Source organism: Mauremys mutica, chromosome 4 (genome assembly GCF_020497125.1).
Source record: "Mauremys mutica isolate MM-2020 ecotype Southern chromosome 4, ASM2049712v1, whole genome shotgun sequence".
Lineage (NCBI taxonomy): Eukaryota > Metazoa > Chordata > Testudines > Geoemydidae > Mauremys > Mauremys mutica.
Genome location: NC_059075.1, coordinates 124,908,238 through 124,926,086, shown reverse-complemented (window position 1 = coordinate 124,926,086; position 17,849 = coordinate 124,908,238). Strand labels below are relative to the sequence as shown.

The following is a 17,849-nucleotide window of genomic DNA, read 5'->3' as shown; positions in this document are numbered from 1 at the left end:
CTTTTGACAGCCCTTAAGGGAGATGGCAATTCTTCAAAGCTCTAAAACCTTCAATCACCCAGTATTTGCTTTTTGATACTGAGGTTTTCCCTGCTGGGGTATTATACATTATGGCCTCTAATAAACAGTAACTTGTTTTAGACAGGAAAAGCTTTAATTCCTTCAGTAGCTTGTTGTACAGAACTGGTATTCTTTCGAAAGCCAGCAGCACGTCTGAGGAAATGTCCCAGGCACAAGATGCAATGCTGAAGGTTCATATTGTCCCATGTACCATGCAGGTTTAAAACAAATAAAAGGAAGTTCTTCTTCACGCAGCGCACAGTCAACTTGTGGAACTCCTTACCTGAGGAGGTTGTGAAGGCTAGGACTATAACAATGTTTAAAAGGGGACTGGATAAATTCATGGTGGCTAAGTCCATAAATGGCTATTAGCCAGAATGGGTAAGAATGGTGTCCCTAGCCTCTGTTCGTCAGAGGATGGAGATGGATGGCAGGAGAGAGATCACTTGATCATTGCCTGTTAGATTCACTCCCTCTGGGGCACCTGGCATTGGCCACTGTCGGTAGACAGATACTGGGCTAGATGGACCTTTGGTCTGACCCGGTACGGCCTTTCTTATGTTCTTACCTCATTAAAACGGCTAAACATTGCCTGTTAAGTTGGAACTATGATCCTCCTCTCAGAAGAGAGGGTTTGCAGTGCTATGGGCATTCTGTATGCCACAGATGACCACCACCTCCCTCTGATTAACACATCCTGCTTGCCTGAAACCACATGCTCTTGAGCAGTTTGCCTCTTGCTCGGTCCATTTGTTTCTGGTTGAAGGAGGAATATTGATTTAACAGAGTGTGTAGACAGCAGGGGGAGGGGAATCTAGCTATGCCATTCGGGAACCTATCACTGGCGCCACTGCAGGCGTTTGTGGTGGTGAAGGCTCATTTTAGCTTGTAGTGGTGTTTGACTGAATCTTTCTTTCGCTCTCTTCCTGCAGGACGATGCCCGTCAGTTGTTTGTGTTGGCTGGAAGTGCCGAGGAAGGAGTGATGACTCCTGAGCTAGCTGGAGTGATTAAACGATTATGGCGAGATGCTGGGGTCCAAGCCTGCTTCAGCAGATCAAGAGAGTATCAACTTAATGACTCAGCATCCTAGTAAGAGACCTTTACTGGCAGTGTTTTGTGTAGGAACCACGCCACTTATGACTGTGTTGTGGTCAGAGCAATGGGTACTTCCAGTGCCTAGGTGCTCCTCTAAAGGACAGTCAGAAAGCATTTAATGGGAGTACAAGTCGCACTTCAGGAGGTGTTTACCTAAAATGGGTAGATTGGCAGGATGGGATATGCTGGGACAGGAGGGGATTGGCTCTAAATACTTAGTCCTGCCTCAGGTCACCTAGTCCAGTTGCCTGCTCTGTTGAGAGCTCTTCCAGTCCTACATGTCTGATTCTGTGGCTCCATGCTTTAGCTGATCAAAGTAGATCTTGCAATGAAAAGGAAAGGGATTGACTGCCTCCATTATAGAATTTATTGCTGTCTTCCCCTTATCACATGAAAAACTTACTTGTATTTCTAACGTCATGAATAAATTAACTTGTCGGTTTGCCTTCCTAGTGTAAAAGTAGCTTAGTCTGTTTGTAAACGTCAGTGTAGTGAGACAAGTTGTTGTAGCTTATCTGGAAGGTGACTTGAGATCTCCTCAGTATTAATGTAAGGATTAGTATTTCCTGGAAACTAGATTCATAATTAAGCTACCAAATATGTAATGAACAACGTTTAACTGTGAGGACCTAAAACCATATAGGAAAAACCATTTTCTTGCAATTCTTCATTTTAGTAATTTTTACCAGGTTTCTTCTGGTGTTGCACCAGATGGGAAACAATTACAGAACTACCCCTTTTGCCTGATTTTTAGCCCGGTCTGGCAGCCCCGATGCTTCCCATTAGGAGAACCTGTTTTCGATTGCTTACAACTTTGCCAAACTTTAACTGTTTGGGTTTAAGTTTTCCATCCTGGGTGCCTGGAATTTTTGGTGACCTTTTCTTTGGAAAGCTCTATTGCCCCCTTGCTTTTTGCAGGGGCTTGAAATTTGGCAGGGGTCTGGCCTTTGTGTCAGGGATGTAGCTTTTGCCAGCCCTGTGAAAATGCATCGAAAATCCACCAAATTATAAACCTTTGGAAAAATTGCAGTTTGCACATGCTCACTAGAGACTCCTTTCTGGCAGCCAAATTCCCTGAAGATTCTGTCCATGCTGAGTAGAAGCTTCCCTGAAGTTGCAGTTTTGGGCTGCTGGGGATCATGCTTGGCTCCTGTGAGCAGGGGAGCGCCTCTCTCCTGTGCTCACTGACCTCCTCTTCAGGGCCAGTGTACCATGGAAGAAGCTGCCTGATTCAAAGGCTAGAGCTGGATTTGTGGGAGGGTGGAATGGCAGGGAAGTAGGTTGGGACAAAGAGGTGGGGTGGATATAGACTTGGAATTAGGGTGGAGGGGAAGACAGATGATGAAGGCAAGGGAACTGAGTCGGTATTTTGGGTGGGGGCGGGGGAGACACTGAGATTGAGTCGCTGAGGGGGGTGGTGATTAGAAGTGACTGGGACTGAGAGGGCAGGGGAAGAAGTGTGTGTTTTTGGAGAGAGGGGGAAAGGGTTGACACTGATCTGTTGAGGAGCCAGGTTGCTAGGGGTCAACTGGGATTGGCTGGGCAAAGAGCGGGACAAGGAGCTGGGAGGGTGATGACTACTATGAGAGTAGACGAGAAGTCTGGGAAGGGAGATGGGGGTAGGGGAGGAGAAATTGGCTGAGGAGCCGAGGTGTGGGGAGTAGTAGGATGGGCCGAGGTGGGGAAGAGACAGAACTAGAGGACAGGGCCGGGATGGGGTGGGAGCAGAGGAAATGAGCTGAAGTCTCACACTTCCCTCCTGAGTCTCACCATTCATCTGCTATCAGTAAATATCTGGAAGCCCTCTAAATGGCAGTGTCCCATTCTTCTCTAGCGCTGGTCGGCTTAGCTGATGACAATTTAGTTATCAAGTGTCAGAAATCTGTGTGGTGGATCTAATGGTTCCAACCCTGCTGATGACCTCTGTGGGTGTCAGTATGATCCCATGTGATGGTATTTCTGTTCTTTCATTTAAAAAAAAAAAAAGGAAATTACACAGAAAAATTACAAGAAACGAATGCTTATGTTGCAAAGTTAATCACCCCAAAACTGGGAAATGTCGGAATTAAGATTACCTGTGCAGTCTGAATCCAGCCTCATTGTGCATATGCATTATGGTACAATCTAATTATGTGATCACATGGTATTATTTTCTACACTTCAGTCTCATTCAGTTTACAGAATCAGTCTTTCCAGCAAAAGGTGGGTGTTGTCTGTAATGCCCTCTGCTTCAGTTGTTGCAGAAGTTGGAAGATGTGTAGTGAATGAGGCAGGGGATTGCAGGAAGAGAAAGGATGGGCTCCTGGGGAACTGGATTGTGTCCCTCGCTGTGTCTGAGTCCCTATGTGAGTCCCTGGGCAAGTCACTTAACCCAGGCTTTTCAGAGGTGGTTGCTAATCGCACGTTCCTACCTTTCCACTTGTGCTGTTGTGCTTCGTGTACAGTGGACTTTGTATTGTGTAAAGGCCCATTGAAGCAACATCTCCTTGCCTGGCGCCCGACGAGGTTATTCACTGCCTCGGCTTCCCCTCACTCATGCACCTTACCTTCCTAGGAAGGACTCGCTGCCACATCCAAATCCTTTTTGTCACACAGTTTTATTCTTCATACAGAAAATGTAGGTGAAACAAAAGCAGATCCTCCACCCAGCTCCCAGGGGCTTTCCCCCTTGGTGCTGAAAGGAGAACACACCTTCCCTTCGTTCCCCTTGCTGCAGGGCGTACTTCAGGAACCCTTCCTCCCTCCTGCAGCTCCTCTCACCTGAGCTGTCCCAGCCCTTTATAGGGACCTGACCCCATCCCAGCTGGGCCTGATAGTTGAAGGGACATAGTCAGTTTGACAAAACTAATTAAATAAAATCTGCCTTTTCCTTCATTGTGGGTGCTGAAGGTCATGTTCAGTTTGGTGCATCCATTTCTACTTTTACCTAGCCACAACAGCTTCCTAACTTCAGCTAACCACAGCAGGGAGGGCACAGGCTATTTCTGCATACAGGGAATTCAGTCTCCTATCTCAATGCCTGGCTCATCAGAACTTTGTCATGGGGCTGTTTTCCCTGACTTTTATCTTCAGTTCAGGAAGGACTGGCTCCCGAGGACCGCATAGGAAGGGATGAATGGATATTCTTTGGTTGTGAGTAAGAAGAGCTATAACTAGACCATATCTAGGACTTCTGTGAAGAAGAGCTTCTACCCAGGCACTGAAAGATATTGTACCTCCCTGGTTCTCTCGTCTTATGGGTGTTGGCCTTTTGGTACAGCCTTTCTAGAAAGCTTGTAGTTCAATGGTCCCAAATACAGAACTGGCTGAATACTGTCATGGGGATTTCATGCCCTCTTATACCCTCTCCTCAGTGTGGAGTCAGAAGGCAGTCTTCTGTGTTCTCTGCTTTTCCCTAGAGATCTATTAGTGACAACTCCTCCCTTAGCTCAAGTTGTGACTACTAAGTATCCTACAGCCTCTTCATAATAAATGCTTTGTATGAATCTTTGAGATTTTAGCTATTTGTTTGGCCTTGTAACTGTTCTTCCCAGTAGTTAAAGGAAACATGACTGCATTGTTAGGAAAATACCACCCTGGTGCTCATGTGAACATGTGGAAGAGGGAGAGCCTATTGTAGCCACCAACTGAATCTTGTCCAACTCATTGACATCGTCTGCCAAAACCTGCCTGTCTCCTGAGAAGCTCTGAGAAATCAATGTTCTGCTTTGTACTGTGAGGTTCCTCCTGAGTTTTGGATTCAGAGTAACCTGAAGCTGCCAGATTTTATTTGATTTCAAGTTGGAACTATAAATCTCTGGACATGCGAGCATTGGGGAGCTGCCCCAAAACTAGTATGGGTTCTCCTGGGAAACTTCAATGGTGAGCCAAGTCCTGGGCTTAATTATGAAAACTTCACCCCCTCTGTAGCTGAAATCTTAATTTTAGGACATCCAGTTTTACAGGGGATAGTTGAAGCATGAAAACAAGCTTCCTCCACAAGAGAGGATGTGGGGTAGGGAGCAAATGTTTGTGTCAAAAATAGTGAAGAAATTATCTAACAAGGTGCAGGAAAGCCCTGGTCGCTCACCCAGGAAGGGAACATTGTTAAACCAGGTAGGATATAGAAAGACTCTCTCATATTAGGATAAACACATCTGTTCTTTGAATGGTAGATAAATTTGTCTTGTCTTAGTTTGTCTTAACTTTTACCCACATAGTAGTGGGAAAACTGGATTATTAATGTGGTCTCTGCATCGTTCTCTCGTCTCCCACTTTCTCTTCTTGCATTTCTACTTTTTTTTTCACGCTGACAGATTTTTTACTTGGTGTGCTATACAGAAGCTGTGCACACACAGATCTAGTAGCAGCTTGTAACTGACTAGGATTCTGCAGCTTCCCTCTGTAGAAAGCACTTCTTTGCAGGACAGTGCTGCATGGGTGTGGTTGCAGCCACTTCCCACAGAGAGCAAACCGCATCTGTCAAGTCATGGGCAGCTGATGCCGGATAAGGAAGTGCGATGAGGGAGCTTTTGTTGCTACGTGCGTATGGGGAAAACTGAAAAGCGAAGGCTTACTTCCTGGTGTCAGGAGAGTCCTTTTGATGCTGCCAGTGTTCTGATCATTTTAAAATGCATTTCTGCCGACCAGGGAGGTTCAGATGAGTAATGGCCTGTAGCATTGTTCATTTCCACCTTTTTGAATGAGTTAGTTAAGATCTTTCATGGAGTCTTAATATAGTATTTTGTAGATTCTCTCCCCAGTCAGTTGGACCAGGTTTGTTTGATCATTATAAGAGTCACACTTCAATCACTAATGGAAACAAGGTGCTTACTGGACTAAAGTAGCTTTTTGTTGTAAGCATGTGTGTGGGATTTCTCAATTCATTTGGTGGTAGATATTGACTGAAGTTATTTAACTCCTCCATCTGCTGTAGAAAGAGCTGATGAGAGAACTAAACCAGTTTTGCTTCCAATAGGTCTTGTGCTGAAACCTAACAATGTAGTGAGTAGATTACAAGTGTACTAATGGAGGAAGCAGAGCATCTGTTTAAATAATTCACTAGTTAGTCACATGCTTGTTATCAAAGCCAAGCTGTTACAGTGCCAGTTCTTGAGGTAGCACTTGCATTCTTCTACCAACAGGACACAGCTTGTTTAGAGTTTAATACTTATTGCCAGTGCTGTTACTTAATTCACTTGGCTCTGCTGTCTGGTTTGTGTAGCTTCTTTTCCATTAGTGCTTTGCTGCTAAATTAGCTGTGTTTTGGTGTGTGTGATTAGAGCAGTTGCATTTTCCTGTGGTGTTAGGCTAATCTGGACTAGAAATTCCCAGGATCTTTATTTCTCATCAGAAATACACTTTTATCACAAGTCTGTTAAAGGTAACACTACCTACACCAAATGCAGTTATATAGTTTTTTCTAAAACCTCATTAAAAATACCCTATTCTGTGCCCTGGCATATCTTGTAGACAGCTGAGAAGTTTACTCTTTGAACTAGTTGGCAACTTGTCTGTTATGGTACTGAGTGGAAAGAAGGACTGTGTAGAACCAAATTGACAAATTATCCAGTGCGGGGAGGAGGGAGGGTCTAGCCAGAAAATTTATCTACCAATAGTCCAAGAACTGGCAGGGCTAGAAGTGGAGGCAAAGGCTAAAGCCTGCCAGTTCAAAACCCACAGTTACAGATTACTCTCAGGTTGCCAAAGAGAGGAGCTTGCGGTTAACACCTCCTCTGAAATGGATGAAAGGCAGGAGCAGGATTTGTGGGTCCAGACTAGAAGAGATGCACCCATTACATGTCTTGGAGCTCTAAAGGGGATATTTGTATGAAGCTGGGAGTTGAAGGTGGTCTCAGTGGTGATGCTGCTGCAGAGTGGCTGTGATACTGCAGACAGGAAAGGATTCCTCTGGGGAGCTCCGGTGCATAGCCCAGCTATATGGGAGGGGTGCTTGAGCAAAGAGATGGACCTTGGGCAGTTCAGAATTCTGGTCTCAGAGGGCCTGGAGGCACAGGAAGGTAGAAGTGCATCAGGTCACATAAGTATTTTTGCCCCATAATAGCTAGAGATTGAGAGTTTGTTCTCCAGACATTGGTGGGTAAGGGGCCCCAAGTTGTCAGGGAAAGATTCCTGCTTGCTCTTGCCTGAGTGGATGGCTGGATTTGTCATGCTTTGGATAGAGCTATGAACGTGGCTTACTGTTTTGCCACATTCTGCCTTTTACGCTTTACAATGAGCAGAAACTTGGGCTTTATTCACTTCTCTTCTGGTACGTTAGTGTTAGTCTTTAGCAAAGGGTATTAATTACAGTGGGAGTTCTGTGATCATTGTTTCTACACTCTGTCTTCCACACTCTTATTCTATAGCCCAGCTTGAGCTTATGACTAGCTGAGCACCATCTGGTACTGACCGATGCTATGTTAGCCTGGATAGTATACGGCTATAGGAAACCCTAGAATAGAGGTGTATGTTGGAGGTCTGGGCTATGCTAACAGAACTAATGCACTTCACCATGACTTTCTTCCACAGTTTATAAAAGATTCATAGGAAGGAAGCAGACTAAAAAAAGCATGTCTTGGATTGTCTCTTTCATTTAGTTACCTAAATGACTTGGATAGAATATCCCAGCAGACCTACATTCCAACTCAGCAAGACGTTCTGCGGACCAGAGTGAAGACTACAGGCATTGTGGAAACTCACTTCACCTTCAAGGACCTGTACTTCAAGTGAGTATGGTGCAGGCTACTGCAGGATGTCATTCCTCCCTGCAGATTGCACTACCTTCTTCTGCTAAGTGCACTGGTGCTTGGTGATGGTTGGTATCCAGTTTTCCCTCATGCACATATTGTGGAGCCTTGTTCTCATTCAGCACTTTCAAGTAAATTGTGACTAGACCTGTTAATTACTCTGTTCTTACTGGAGTTGCTCACTTGGGGGACTGCTGACTTTTTATTTACATTCTCTTGTTCTTTTCAGCTGCTTTTCTGTTGGAATCGCAAACACAGGTACTGAATGCTTGCTTACAGGATCAAAAACTACTAAAAGGACACTGTTGGCTACTGGTTTTAGTTTGCAATTAACCGCTTCATTTGATAAGATAAGAGCCCTTCCCTATAGCCTTGGTCTCCTGTCATTTGCAGTGCATTGTTTTCCTGTTTCTAAGGGAGCTGAAATTAATTTGGCTCTGACTGGCCTGCATGGCATTGTTAGCAAAACTCAAGATACAGTAGTACAGCAGGGGGCATGCATAAGTGTTGGCAAAAATGGCTGCCTTTATTGTGCAAGAGTGCAGGGGCAGGGACTTGCCCTCTATTGTAATACAAGTAAAACCTTTTGAAGTGGTACAGATACTGAGCCTAGCCTTGACAGTGTTCCTTGAAGTATGATGAATCAGAGTTCCCTCTTTATCCTCCATGCAAGCTGTTGGGGGGGGGGGGGGGGAAGGGTAGGGTTAGCACAGGCTTCCCCAGCTTGCTATTTACTCTTCTAGCTAACCCTTGCTTTGGATTCTGAGCGTGTTCACTGTCACACAAGCAAGAATTCTGTGTGGTGGACACTAGTGCTGTGTAACATTGTCATAGGAAACTGCTGTTTGTATTATGGACCAGGTTCTTCCCTGTCTGGAATTCTGTTGTCAAGTTTTAGTTACATAAGATCTTTAAATAAGCATTAATTTGCCAGCTATGATTTTGATCATTCTGTGTAACCAGGTTTGAATGGGACATAGGAACAATCTAAACACTTGTGTATGAAATCTGACTCATTGCACATTTCTGGGGGTATAGTGGCACCTTGGCTTCTGAGGTGTCTAACCGGTGACTTGTTAGCAGAAAATGCTTGTGCACTTTGCATCAGAGCTATTTTTATGGCTATTGGTAAGCTCAGGGGAAACTTGTCGTCTTCCATCACTATGTACTGGGATTAACATTGCTATGCTGTGCAGTGCTTGTTTTAAAAAGCCACTTGTTTCTGACTCCTGGGAAACTGAGATCAGCATAGCAGACATCTATTTTCACCATTTCTATGAATAGGAAAAGTTTCCAGCTATCTGCTGTGCAGCAGATGTTATCTAAGGCTCTGCAGCCCTCACCCAACTTCCTGTTGGGGCCTACAATCACGACTATATCCCTCTGTGTATCCATATGAATGGGATATAGATGTGAGAGTAGGTACATGATGAGGGTAGAAGGGCCCAGCCAAGATTTGGCTAAGAGGCAATTTCAGATCATATGGGCTTGGGTAGAGAGAGTTGTTATATTGCTAAATAAGTTTTGGGGGTTTTTTTTGTGTTTTTTTTAATTAATTAATTTATTTTTTAAATTAGATGATTAAGGCTGAGCATTCATACCTCTCTTTAGGAGACTGGCTTATACAGGGCTAACAAGGCCTGCTTAGACTAATTGGGCATCCATAGAAACTGAGACACAAGGTGTCTCATTTCAAAGGGATGGGCCTGCTTAGGGAAATGCTTAAATAGATTTTAAACACAAAGCATCAGTCTTCTCTCTTGCAACCTACTGTATCTTCCTTTCATCCTGCAATGAAGTCACAATGTTGAGTCTGGGATTACACTTCCCTACTGGGCTGAGATGTTCTAAAGGCATGACTGAATTCAGGATCAACTTGGAGAAGTGGGGTTGAGAGGCACTGTTCTTTTTTCAGATATCTTTGCAATAACACTAAAGGTAATGGAGAGCTTTACAAACGAAATAACCTATATCTTTATACAAAATTCCCTCTTTCGTAGTGTGGTCCACTGGGACAGTGTGTTTTAAATAAAAGCATGGAGTTGCTGAGCCACAATTCTGGCCCTTTTGATCAGAATCATTAAATTGTGTTCTTGTTGGCACACACTGAATAGTGCCTCTCTTTGTCTGACTGCCTGTTTGCTCTGATTGTCAACTTGAATTTTGGTTTTGTACCTCTTGGATATTGACTTGTATCTGACCCAATTTAATTAATGATTGCGGGAAACCAGAGAATACTGCCTCTCTTCAAAACGCTTTGGAGAGGAGGGCATTGTAACTTTCCAATAAACTTGCATATCTTTGTTTTATAGCCAGAAATCTTCCAGCAAAATTTAGAAATGTTTTGCCCCAAACTTTCAAACCGCTGTAGCTCATTAACTATATATTAAACTGCTGCAACACCCAATTTCTTAAAAGTTCCGTCAGCATCCCAATAGTAGGTCCAGGTCATGTTACCTCAGAGAACCAAGCACAGGTAATTGGAACAACTGACCTATGCAGAGTGGGTGCTTTGCATCCAGTGAAGCCAATGGGTTATTGCTGCAGGGAATGTGAGATAACAAACAAGAGTGCCAAGGTGAAGCAGCAGGTTCTATTTTTTCCACTGGAGTTACTGTTGAGGGTTATTTCCAACTGGGAGGCATAGAATCGTCATATTTTAAATTAAAACTTGAGTTCATTAGAAAAAATAATTCAAATCCCCTAAATTGGAGGATTTGAGTTTCTTCTGGCCTTATCGATGGAAAGGCTTTGTATCTCTCTACATTTCCCTTGCAATCTGCTTGCTGAAAGTACTTGAAAAGTTTTTCTTCACAATTTCCTGTGAGTAGGAAGGTGAGTGCTGCATGATATCTGAGCCACTTTCCCTTCATTCTTCCAGGATGTTTGATGTTGGTGGCCAGCGATCAGAACGAAAGAAATGGATCCACTGCTTTGAAGGCGTGACAGCGATCATATTTTGTGTAGCCCTCAGTGATTATGACCTTGTCCTTGCAGAAGATGAAGAAATGGTATGTCACTGTCATTACTAACGTGGAAGTTAGCTTCAAGCTGCCTGACAGACTTTGTATCTAAGTTTATGGGACTCTAACCATAACTTGTTCTGTGCTAGTAGTGTGTTTTGAGAGGGTGTTAGAAAGCAGTCTCTCCCCTAAGTCATATGGCAGTAGTACTGTGCAGGGAATGAGCTTCTCAAGAGCAGCCTCTAGCCTCTTCCTCTACAAGAGCACATAATAACAAACACTGTGGGAAGTCAAGTATCGGGGGTAGCCGTGTTAGTCTGTATCCACAAAAACAACAAGGAGTCCAGTGGCACCTTAAAGACCAACAGATTTATTTGGGCATAAGCTTTCATGGGTAAAAAAACCTCACTTCTTCAGATGCACCTGAAGTGAGGGTTTTTTACCCACAAAAGCTTATGCCCAAATCTGTTAGTCTTTAAGGTGCCACCAGACTCCTTTTCTTGTTACTGTAGGAAGTGAAATTTTTCTCCAGGACCTATCAATTGCTGTGACAACCACTACAAATACACGCTATCTTCGGAACCCGTGCCTCCCTGACAATCTCAGAGAAGGATTATGGGGTGGGGAAACGCTGAGGAAAATTAAGACATGGGGAGTTTCAACCTTTCCTGGACAGACCTCTGATCAGGGTCAAGCACAGTGCAGAATTACCTGACCTCTGCCTGATGCAGCACCACTAACATTTGTGTGGTTGCGTAGCAGTGACACACCACATTGTGAACACTAGTAGCTTTGTTCTAAAGCTCATCAAAGAAAAACCCTTCTCCCAACTTACTGCTGGAATGATGCATTGTTTTTCTAATTACTTTTCAGAACCGAATGCATGAGAGTATGAAACTGTTTGACAGCATTTGTAACAACAAATGGTTTACAGACACCTCAATCATTCTCTTCCTGAACAAGAAAGACCTGTTTGAGGAAAAGATTAAGAGGAGCCCATTAACGATCTGCTACCCAGAGTACACAGGTGAGCTGGGCTAACAGGAATGAAGAAATAGAATGAAGGTGTCTCCTAGAGCCAGGCAGCTAAAATGCTCAGGAAATCCAAGCTCACTTAAGCCTGTTTTTTCCTTGTCATTCCCATCCTCTGGACTTCCAATACAGGCAAGGAGAGGGTTCTGTCCTGTGCTGGGCCAGTACATGTCTAATGATTTAAAGGTGGTCAGAAGGGGCAAGAGCTAGCCCATCTGGGGCATGGTCAGCACTGGTTCTCTTCTGAGCAGCTTTGGCTCCACGTGGAACCCTTGTCCACATTTTCATATGACTTGGCATATGGATAGAACAGATGTCTGACCCATTCATGTGCTCCCCAAAGCTGGGTCCTTTGCATCTCACTGGTGGCGTAAGGATAACTGTGTTTCAGCTCAATGGAAATTCTGGAGACACTATAAAAGGAATCTGGGTGAATGCTAGAGCATTCATTTGCCCTAGCAATGAAAGTCCCCATTTCCTCCACTAGAGTACCCTTTGCAGCCACCTCCCTATTCCAAATGGTGTGCAGGCAGATCATTCTCCCTAATCTATCCCTCTGTGCCTAGTCTTTTAAAGGTCAGACCCACATCTGCCCTTTAGTGTGATCCTCTTGGGGTTATGTCTAGTCATAGCCCAACTGATGGGGCTTCCATTCATACCTGTCATTTGTTTCATCCCCTACTTCAATTTAGTAGTTTAATCTAGTGGGTGAAGCTGTACTGGTATTAAGTACTAGTGACCATTGACATGAAGGGGCTAAAGGTAAGATTGTAGCTTGCTAAAGCATATGGTTGCAAGAAGCTTAACTTCTGCTTGAAAGATTTGAATCAAGCTCTCTCCTGCAAGCTGCTGGCTAAAGTCAGGTGTCCTATTTTCCAGGCTCTAATACATACGAGGAGGCAGCTGCATACATTCAGTGTCAGTTTGAAGATCTGAACCGAAGAAAAGACACCAAGGAGATCTACACCCACTTCACCTGTGCCACTGACACAAAGAACGTGCAGTTTGTGTTTGATGCCGTTACAGATGTTATCATTAAAAACAACCTGAAGGAATGTGGACTCTATTAAGGAGGAAGGTAACACTGAGCTATCTAACTGCTTTGAGTTCTAGTATTACACTGACAACTCAGAGTGGGGCTGGAATGTGCTTTCGCTAACACTTGGTGTTCTTCTTTCAGTTTTTAAGATGTGGCGTTTTGAGAAGCAGACTGTTTCTTTGCTGCCTCACGGACAGCTGCAAGCATGAACAGGACCAGGGGAATGAAAACAGCATGCAAAATTCTTGCATTCCTTAGCACAATCTTCTTTTATTAGGACCTTTTTATTGATCTGGGATGTTGAAGTTAAAGATCTCAAAATGGAACAACTGTTAAGTGTGATTTGATCATTCAGGCAGCAGTCAGATTGCATAATCTCAAGTGTGTACAGCTGTTGTGAAACTGAGGTGCTGGATTCCAGAACTTCAGTATGTAGCTTTTCTCTTTCTTTGATTAACAAGCCACCACTAGTCTGTTTTTAAGATTTTTTCCATCAAGAAAACTATATAACTTTACTAAATTTTATTTCTTTATTTGCAAATGAATCTTGTTTTAAAAAACAAAAAATCACTTAACTATGCACATGATGTGACCAGATCATGCAGAAAGTATTCCTCTTAGTAGGAACTCTTTGTTTTTAATGCTTGGTATGGTCAGAGTTTAATATTTCTGCAACTATTTAAAAGATCCATAGAATTCTTATGACTATAGCTTCAGTTTCTTCTGATGTGTAACTTGTTACCATCCTGCTACAAATACCTTAAGGCTTTTAAAAGAGGTAGTGGAGGTTTCTGCAGCAGGATAACACGTCTTAACTTGTGGTTGGGGTTTACCTGGGCTATGCTGGTCACCAGATTACTGAGATTTGTACTGGGGTAGTAAGCTTTAAAGACAGCTTCCTGGGTGACAATTTACCTAGGAATGCTTCCATCTGAAGGGACAAATTGCTAAATTCCAAACTGGATGGAGCATACATGCTGCTACAAAGCTACTAAATCAACCACTTAGATCCTTGTATGTTTGTTTTTTTCTTGGTCTAAAGCAGTGGGGAATCTTGTAAAAGATGCACCTTGTTCTGCATTTTACCATGGCCTTTTCTGTTCAGAGACTTCTAAACTGTATTGACAGCATGCCTTTACTTTGTAAATGTGGTGCCAAATTCCTGTTTGCCATTTGTTTTTACTGTAGTAATATTCTTAACAAGTCAGTGCATTCCTTTGCTGAAACTATTGCATTATGAGACTTTTCCCAATTTGTCATGTGTACAGTTTCAACCTGTTATAGTTGTTGGCAGTATTAAAATGGTGAGTAAACGGTTTAGCCTTTTTCTCTAGTTTATTCCAACTATTTCTGGAAATGTGCTCCCATATTATGTGGTCTGTCCACATCGGTCTGTTTGCACAAATAAGATGCGCAGCTAGTAACGAATAAGGTGGGACTAAGCAGAGATCTACTAACGCTTGACTACAGGACCTCTAGACCTACTGGTGTCTTGTACAGTGCTGTCTTCTGCTGCCAGTGGCTTGGATAGAGATCAGCAGACATCCTATGTCGCTCATCACATCTGGTGGCAAGTCTCTTGCTAGAGTCCTAGTTCCTCACTTGAATGCAATGGAAAAAATGTCCAAAGCCAGCCTGTTACAATAGGTGGATACATGTCAGCTTGAAGAATGTTTGCCTGGAAGTACAGCACCACTACCCTGCTAGCACTTCAGACTCTGGGGGAAAAACCTCAGCTGGTCCAAGTTGTCATTACCCCATACTCTATGCCTTGCATAACATTCCCAACAAGTGGCAGCATTCAGTAGCTGTAAACAACTTGTTTTCACCTGGAAATCCCCTTCAACTGTCAGTGTATATCTCACACTTTCCTTTTAACCAAACCTTGTAGGAATCATTACAGCTTCACAGTGATGCCAGGAGTAGCTCACTCCGTTCTTAAAGCATACGTGCATGCTGACCCCTCCAGTAACATTGTATGCCAACATTGTGCCACCTGAAGGAACTGCCGAAGCTGGCGTTAGGGCCTGATCCTGCAAGGGGCTGTGCCTATAAATGCTTATTTCTTCTTTAAGTGAGACCAAGGATGCTCAGCACTTTGCAGCCTCAGACTATTACAGGTGAAGTGAGGTCGGGGGGAACTTGACTGCAAATGGCACCCATGCAACCAGCCAAGACAGCACTGACTGGAAGTGGCCAGACTGACTGGAAGCATGGCCAGACTAGTCACTTGGCTTGACTCTGTGGCCACTGTGCACATGGAGCGCTTGTTGGCTGCAGTAGGAGGTCTGTGTGTGCAGCTGCTACAGGACAAGGGCCAGTATGGCTGCTGCTTCTGAGCTCTATGGTTCATGTTTTCGTGCTTTGAGGAATCATCATTTTAAAACGAGCTAGCCCAGAACAAATGACAGCCAGCCATTCCATGCACATTTCTTTATTTTGGTTTTACTACAGTTTAATTGAAGCCATATACGTGATTCTCTGCAGTAAACATTGAGAAGATACAAGAAACCTTCTTGTCTACAGTAATAGCATAGACTTATTTACAAATGAGAGCAGATACAGCTCTAAATAGCAGAATGAGAATCTTTTCAAGTAACCATTTCCTCTTCGTATCTGACCTGTTCTCTCCCCCGCCCCAGATGTGAAATGTTTGCCAAACTCTAATAAATTCAACGCTGTCTCACTGTCCTGTGATCTTCTACAGTAGGCATCAATGAGACAGCATGTGCAAAAGTCTCAGCAGCTGCAGGTACCCAGTGAGCTGGGATCAGTACTGCTACACTTATGGATAGAGAGAACAGGTCTAGACTCATAAGCCTTCCAGGCTATCTAATACAGAGAGAAAGTTGGATACCAGAAATAGTCAATCGGCCACTTAAGGCTGTGGGGACAAATTGCACCAGTTGCAGGGAACTGCAAATGTTATTTTTTCCAATGGAAGGTTTGAAAATTTCACAATTCTTGAGGGCTTATTTACAACTGGTAATTGGTTAGTTTCTAAAACATAAGGAAAGAGGGATTAGTTACGTTTGAGTTAAAATTAAATCAGTTCCATTGTCCGCTTTCAGCAATACCTTTCAGTTCACACCACTTACGGAATTGTTTTGATTTCCACAAAATATAATGGAGGGGTTGTTTTCTCTAGAATTCCACAAAACATTGCTTTCACCTTTTTCCATGTAGGTTTGTAATACGTTTTTTACATGCAGCTGTGCAGAGATGTGAAACTTCAGTATCAGTTATCCATTTGGTGTCCTGATGACTCTTTGGGTTCCGATCACATTGAATCTCTTGTAAGCAGCAGTTTTAAAGCGCACACAGACTGCAAAGAAACTATTTTATTAAAAATGAGGAAATTACCCTGGAAGACAGCTGGGCTGCAGTAAGTTTAGCCTCGCTGGATGGCTTGTTCTTGGAGATGTGCAGCCGTGTGCTGGGCAGGTGTTAAGAGTGTGGACTCTGAGTAATTTTTGCTTAGTCCTCTGGCTCTGCTCTGCAGAACAGTGATGCTAAGTGGAAGTCATTTTCTTTTCTTGAGGGAGGTATCAGGGGAGAGAAAAGGAAGTTAAATACTTTTACAACTTTAAAATTAGGAGGACATTTTAAGAATTAAAATGCAATGCATAAATCTATTGCATAATTCCCTGCTGAATATCAGTATTGAGGGGCCAGATTCTGATTTATGCAAACGCCAGAGCTGTATAAACATGCCTTGATCTAAATGAGAATCTGACTCCGTAGCAAACAAAGTGTGAAAATACAATGGTGGTAAAGTTTACAAGAATTATTCTTCATCTAATCAACCGCTACTAGAAGAGCTGTGTTCATTGGTGCTTGTAACGCCAGTACAGTGCTAAACCCTCCAAGCTACTGTCATGACACAATATCTTCCTTTATGCTTAAAGTGAGCGTTCCTGCATTCACAGACTGCTGTGTGCTCTGATTGGAAAGTTGTTTTGTTTTGCAGCGAACAATGCAGAGGTGAAATCAAAGTGGTTTTTGTCCCTCGGCCCTTCTGCAAGCTATTTTGTGCCTGCAGAGAAGCTGGCTGGTTGCCTTTAATTTCCCTGCTTTCTTATGCATGTGCATGGAGAGTGAAAGCTCCAAGACCGCTCATTTTGCTCCCCAGGAAACAAACTGTTGGAGGATGCTGGCTGGATGTTTTGGAGGTAGGAGATGGGCAGAGAATCACTCAGAGATTTTCTGGGCAGTTGGTACAAACTGAAAATAACGTTCATGTTTGTTAAAAACAGCATGGTGGCTATAGCTAAAAGGCTGTCTAAAGCAGAACACCGCATAACTCATCTCCTGGGTCCTGCCCACACTAGCACGCTACTCATGCTAGGTTCTGTTTAAGCTCTAGTGCGAGCAGGATTCGGGACCAGTTTCCCTGAGCAGTGATAATTTATGGACTAGGTTATAAGACTGCCTCAGACTAGCAAGGATACTGTGTTGTGACAGTGTAATGCCCTGATCTTGCCTGACTCACAGGGCCAGGTCTGTATTACAATAGGCACCATATCTCCACGGACAAGGCTGAACAGTTTTGTAATATAGTGCCTTAAAACAATACTTTACTACCCAAATGGACCCTCTAGCCCACTTTGGCATACCAGATTCAGCTAAAAACCCCTTCTACACACTGAGTAGGGAAATCAACCACTGCTGGGGCTGGCAGGGTTTAAGTAGTTTGTTTCATGGGCTCTTCAAGAGGGTGGCTAGTGCTTGCAATCACCCAGCCCTTCCCATTCTATGGAGGAGGAGGAGGATACTGCCAAGACAGGGGAGGGGAAAAGGTTAAGAACCAGTGGTTTAGTGGTAATATAGCTGCTTACAAGGGCAAAAAGTGCACCGAGCACTCTGGAAAATCTGCTCTATCAGTAGGGCCCTATCAAATTCACAATCCATTTTGGTCAATTTCATGGTCA

At 43.6% G+C, this 17,849-nt stretch overlaps 1 protein-coding gene across 1 annotated transcript in view; it reads left to right on the top strand.

Annotated features, from left to right (window-relative positions):
- The window catches only part of GNAI3 (G protein subunit alpha i3), a 45,670-nt gene extending 31,434 nt beyond the window's left edge, over positions 1-14,236 (top strand). Inside the window, exons 4-9 of the mRNA XM_045015447.1 lie at positions 993-1,150; positions 7,735-7,863; positions 10,766-10,895; positions 11,721-11,874; positions 12,759-12,957; positions 13,060-14,236. Coding sequence (XP_044871382.1) covers positions 993-1,150; positions 7,735-7,863; positions 10,766-10,895; positions 11,721-11,874; positions 12,759-12,949 — 762 coding nt within the window. The 3' untranslated portion in view covers positions 12,950-12,957; positions 13,060-14,236. The remainder of the gene's footprint in view (positions 1-992; positions 1,151-7,734; positions 7,864-10,765; positions 10,896-11,720; positions 11,875-12,758; positions 12,958-13,059) is intronic.
- The last annotated feature ends 3,613 nt before the right edge of the window (positions 14,237-17,849 follow it).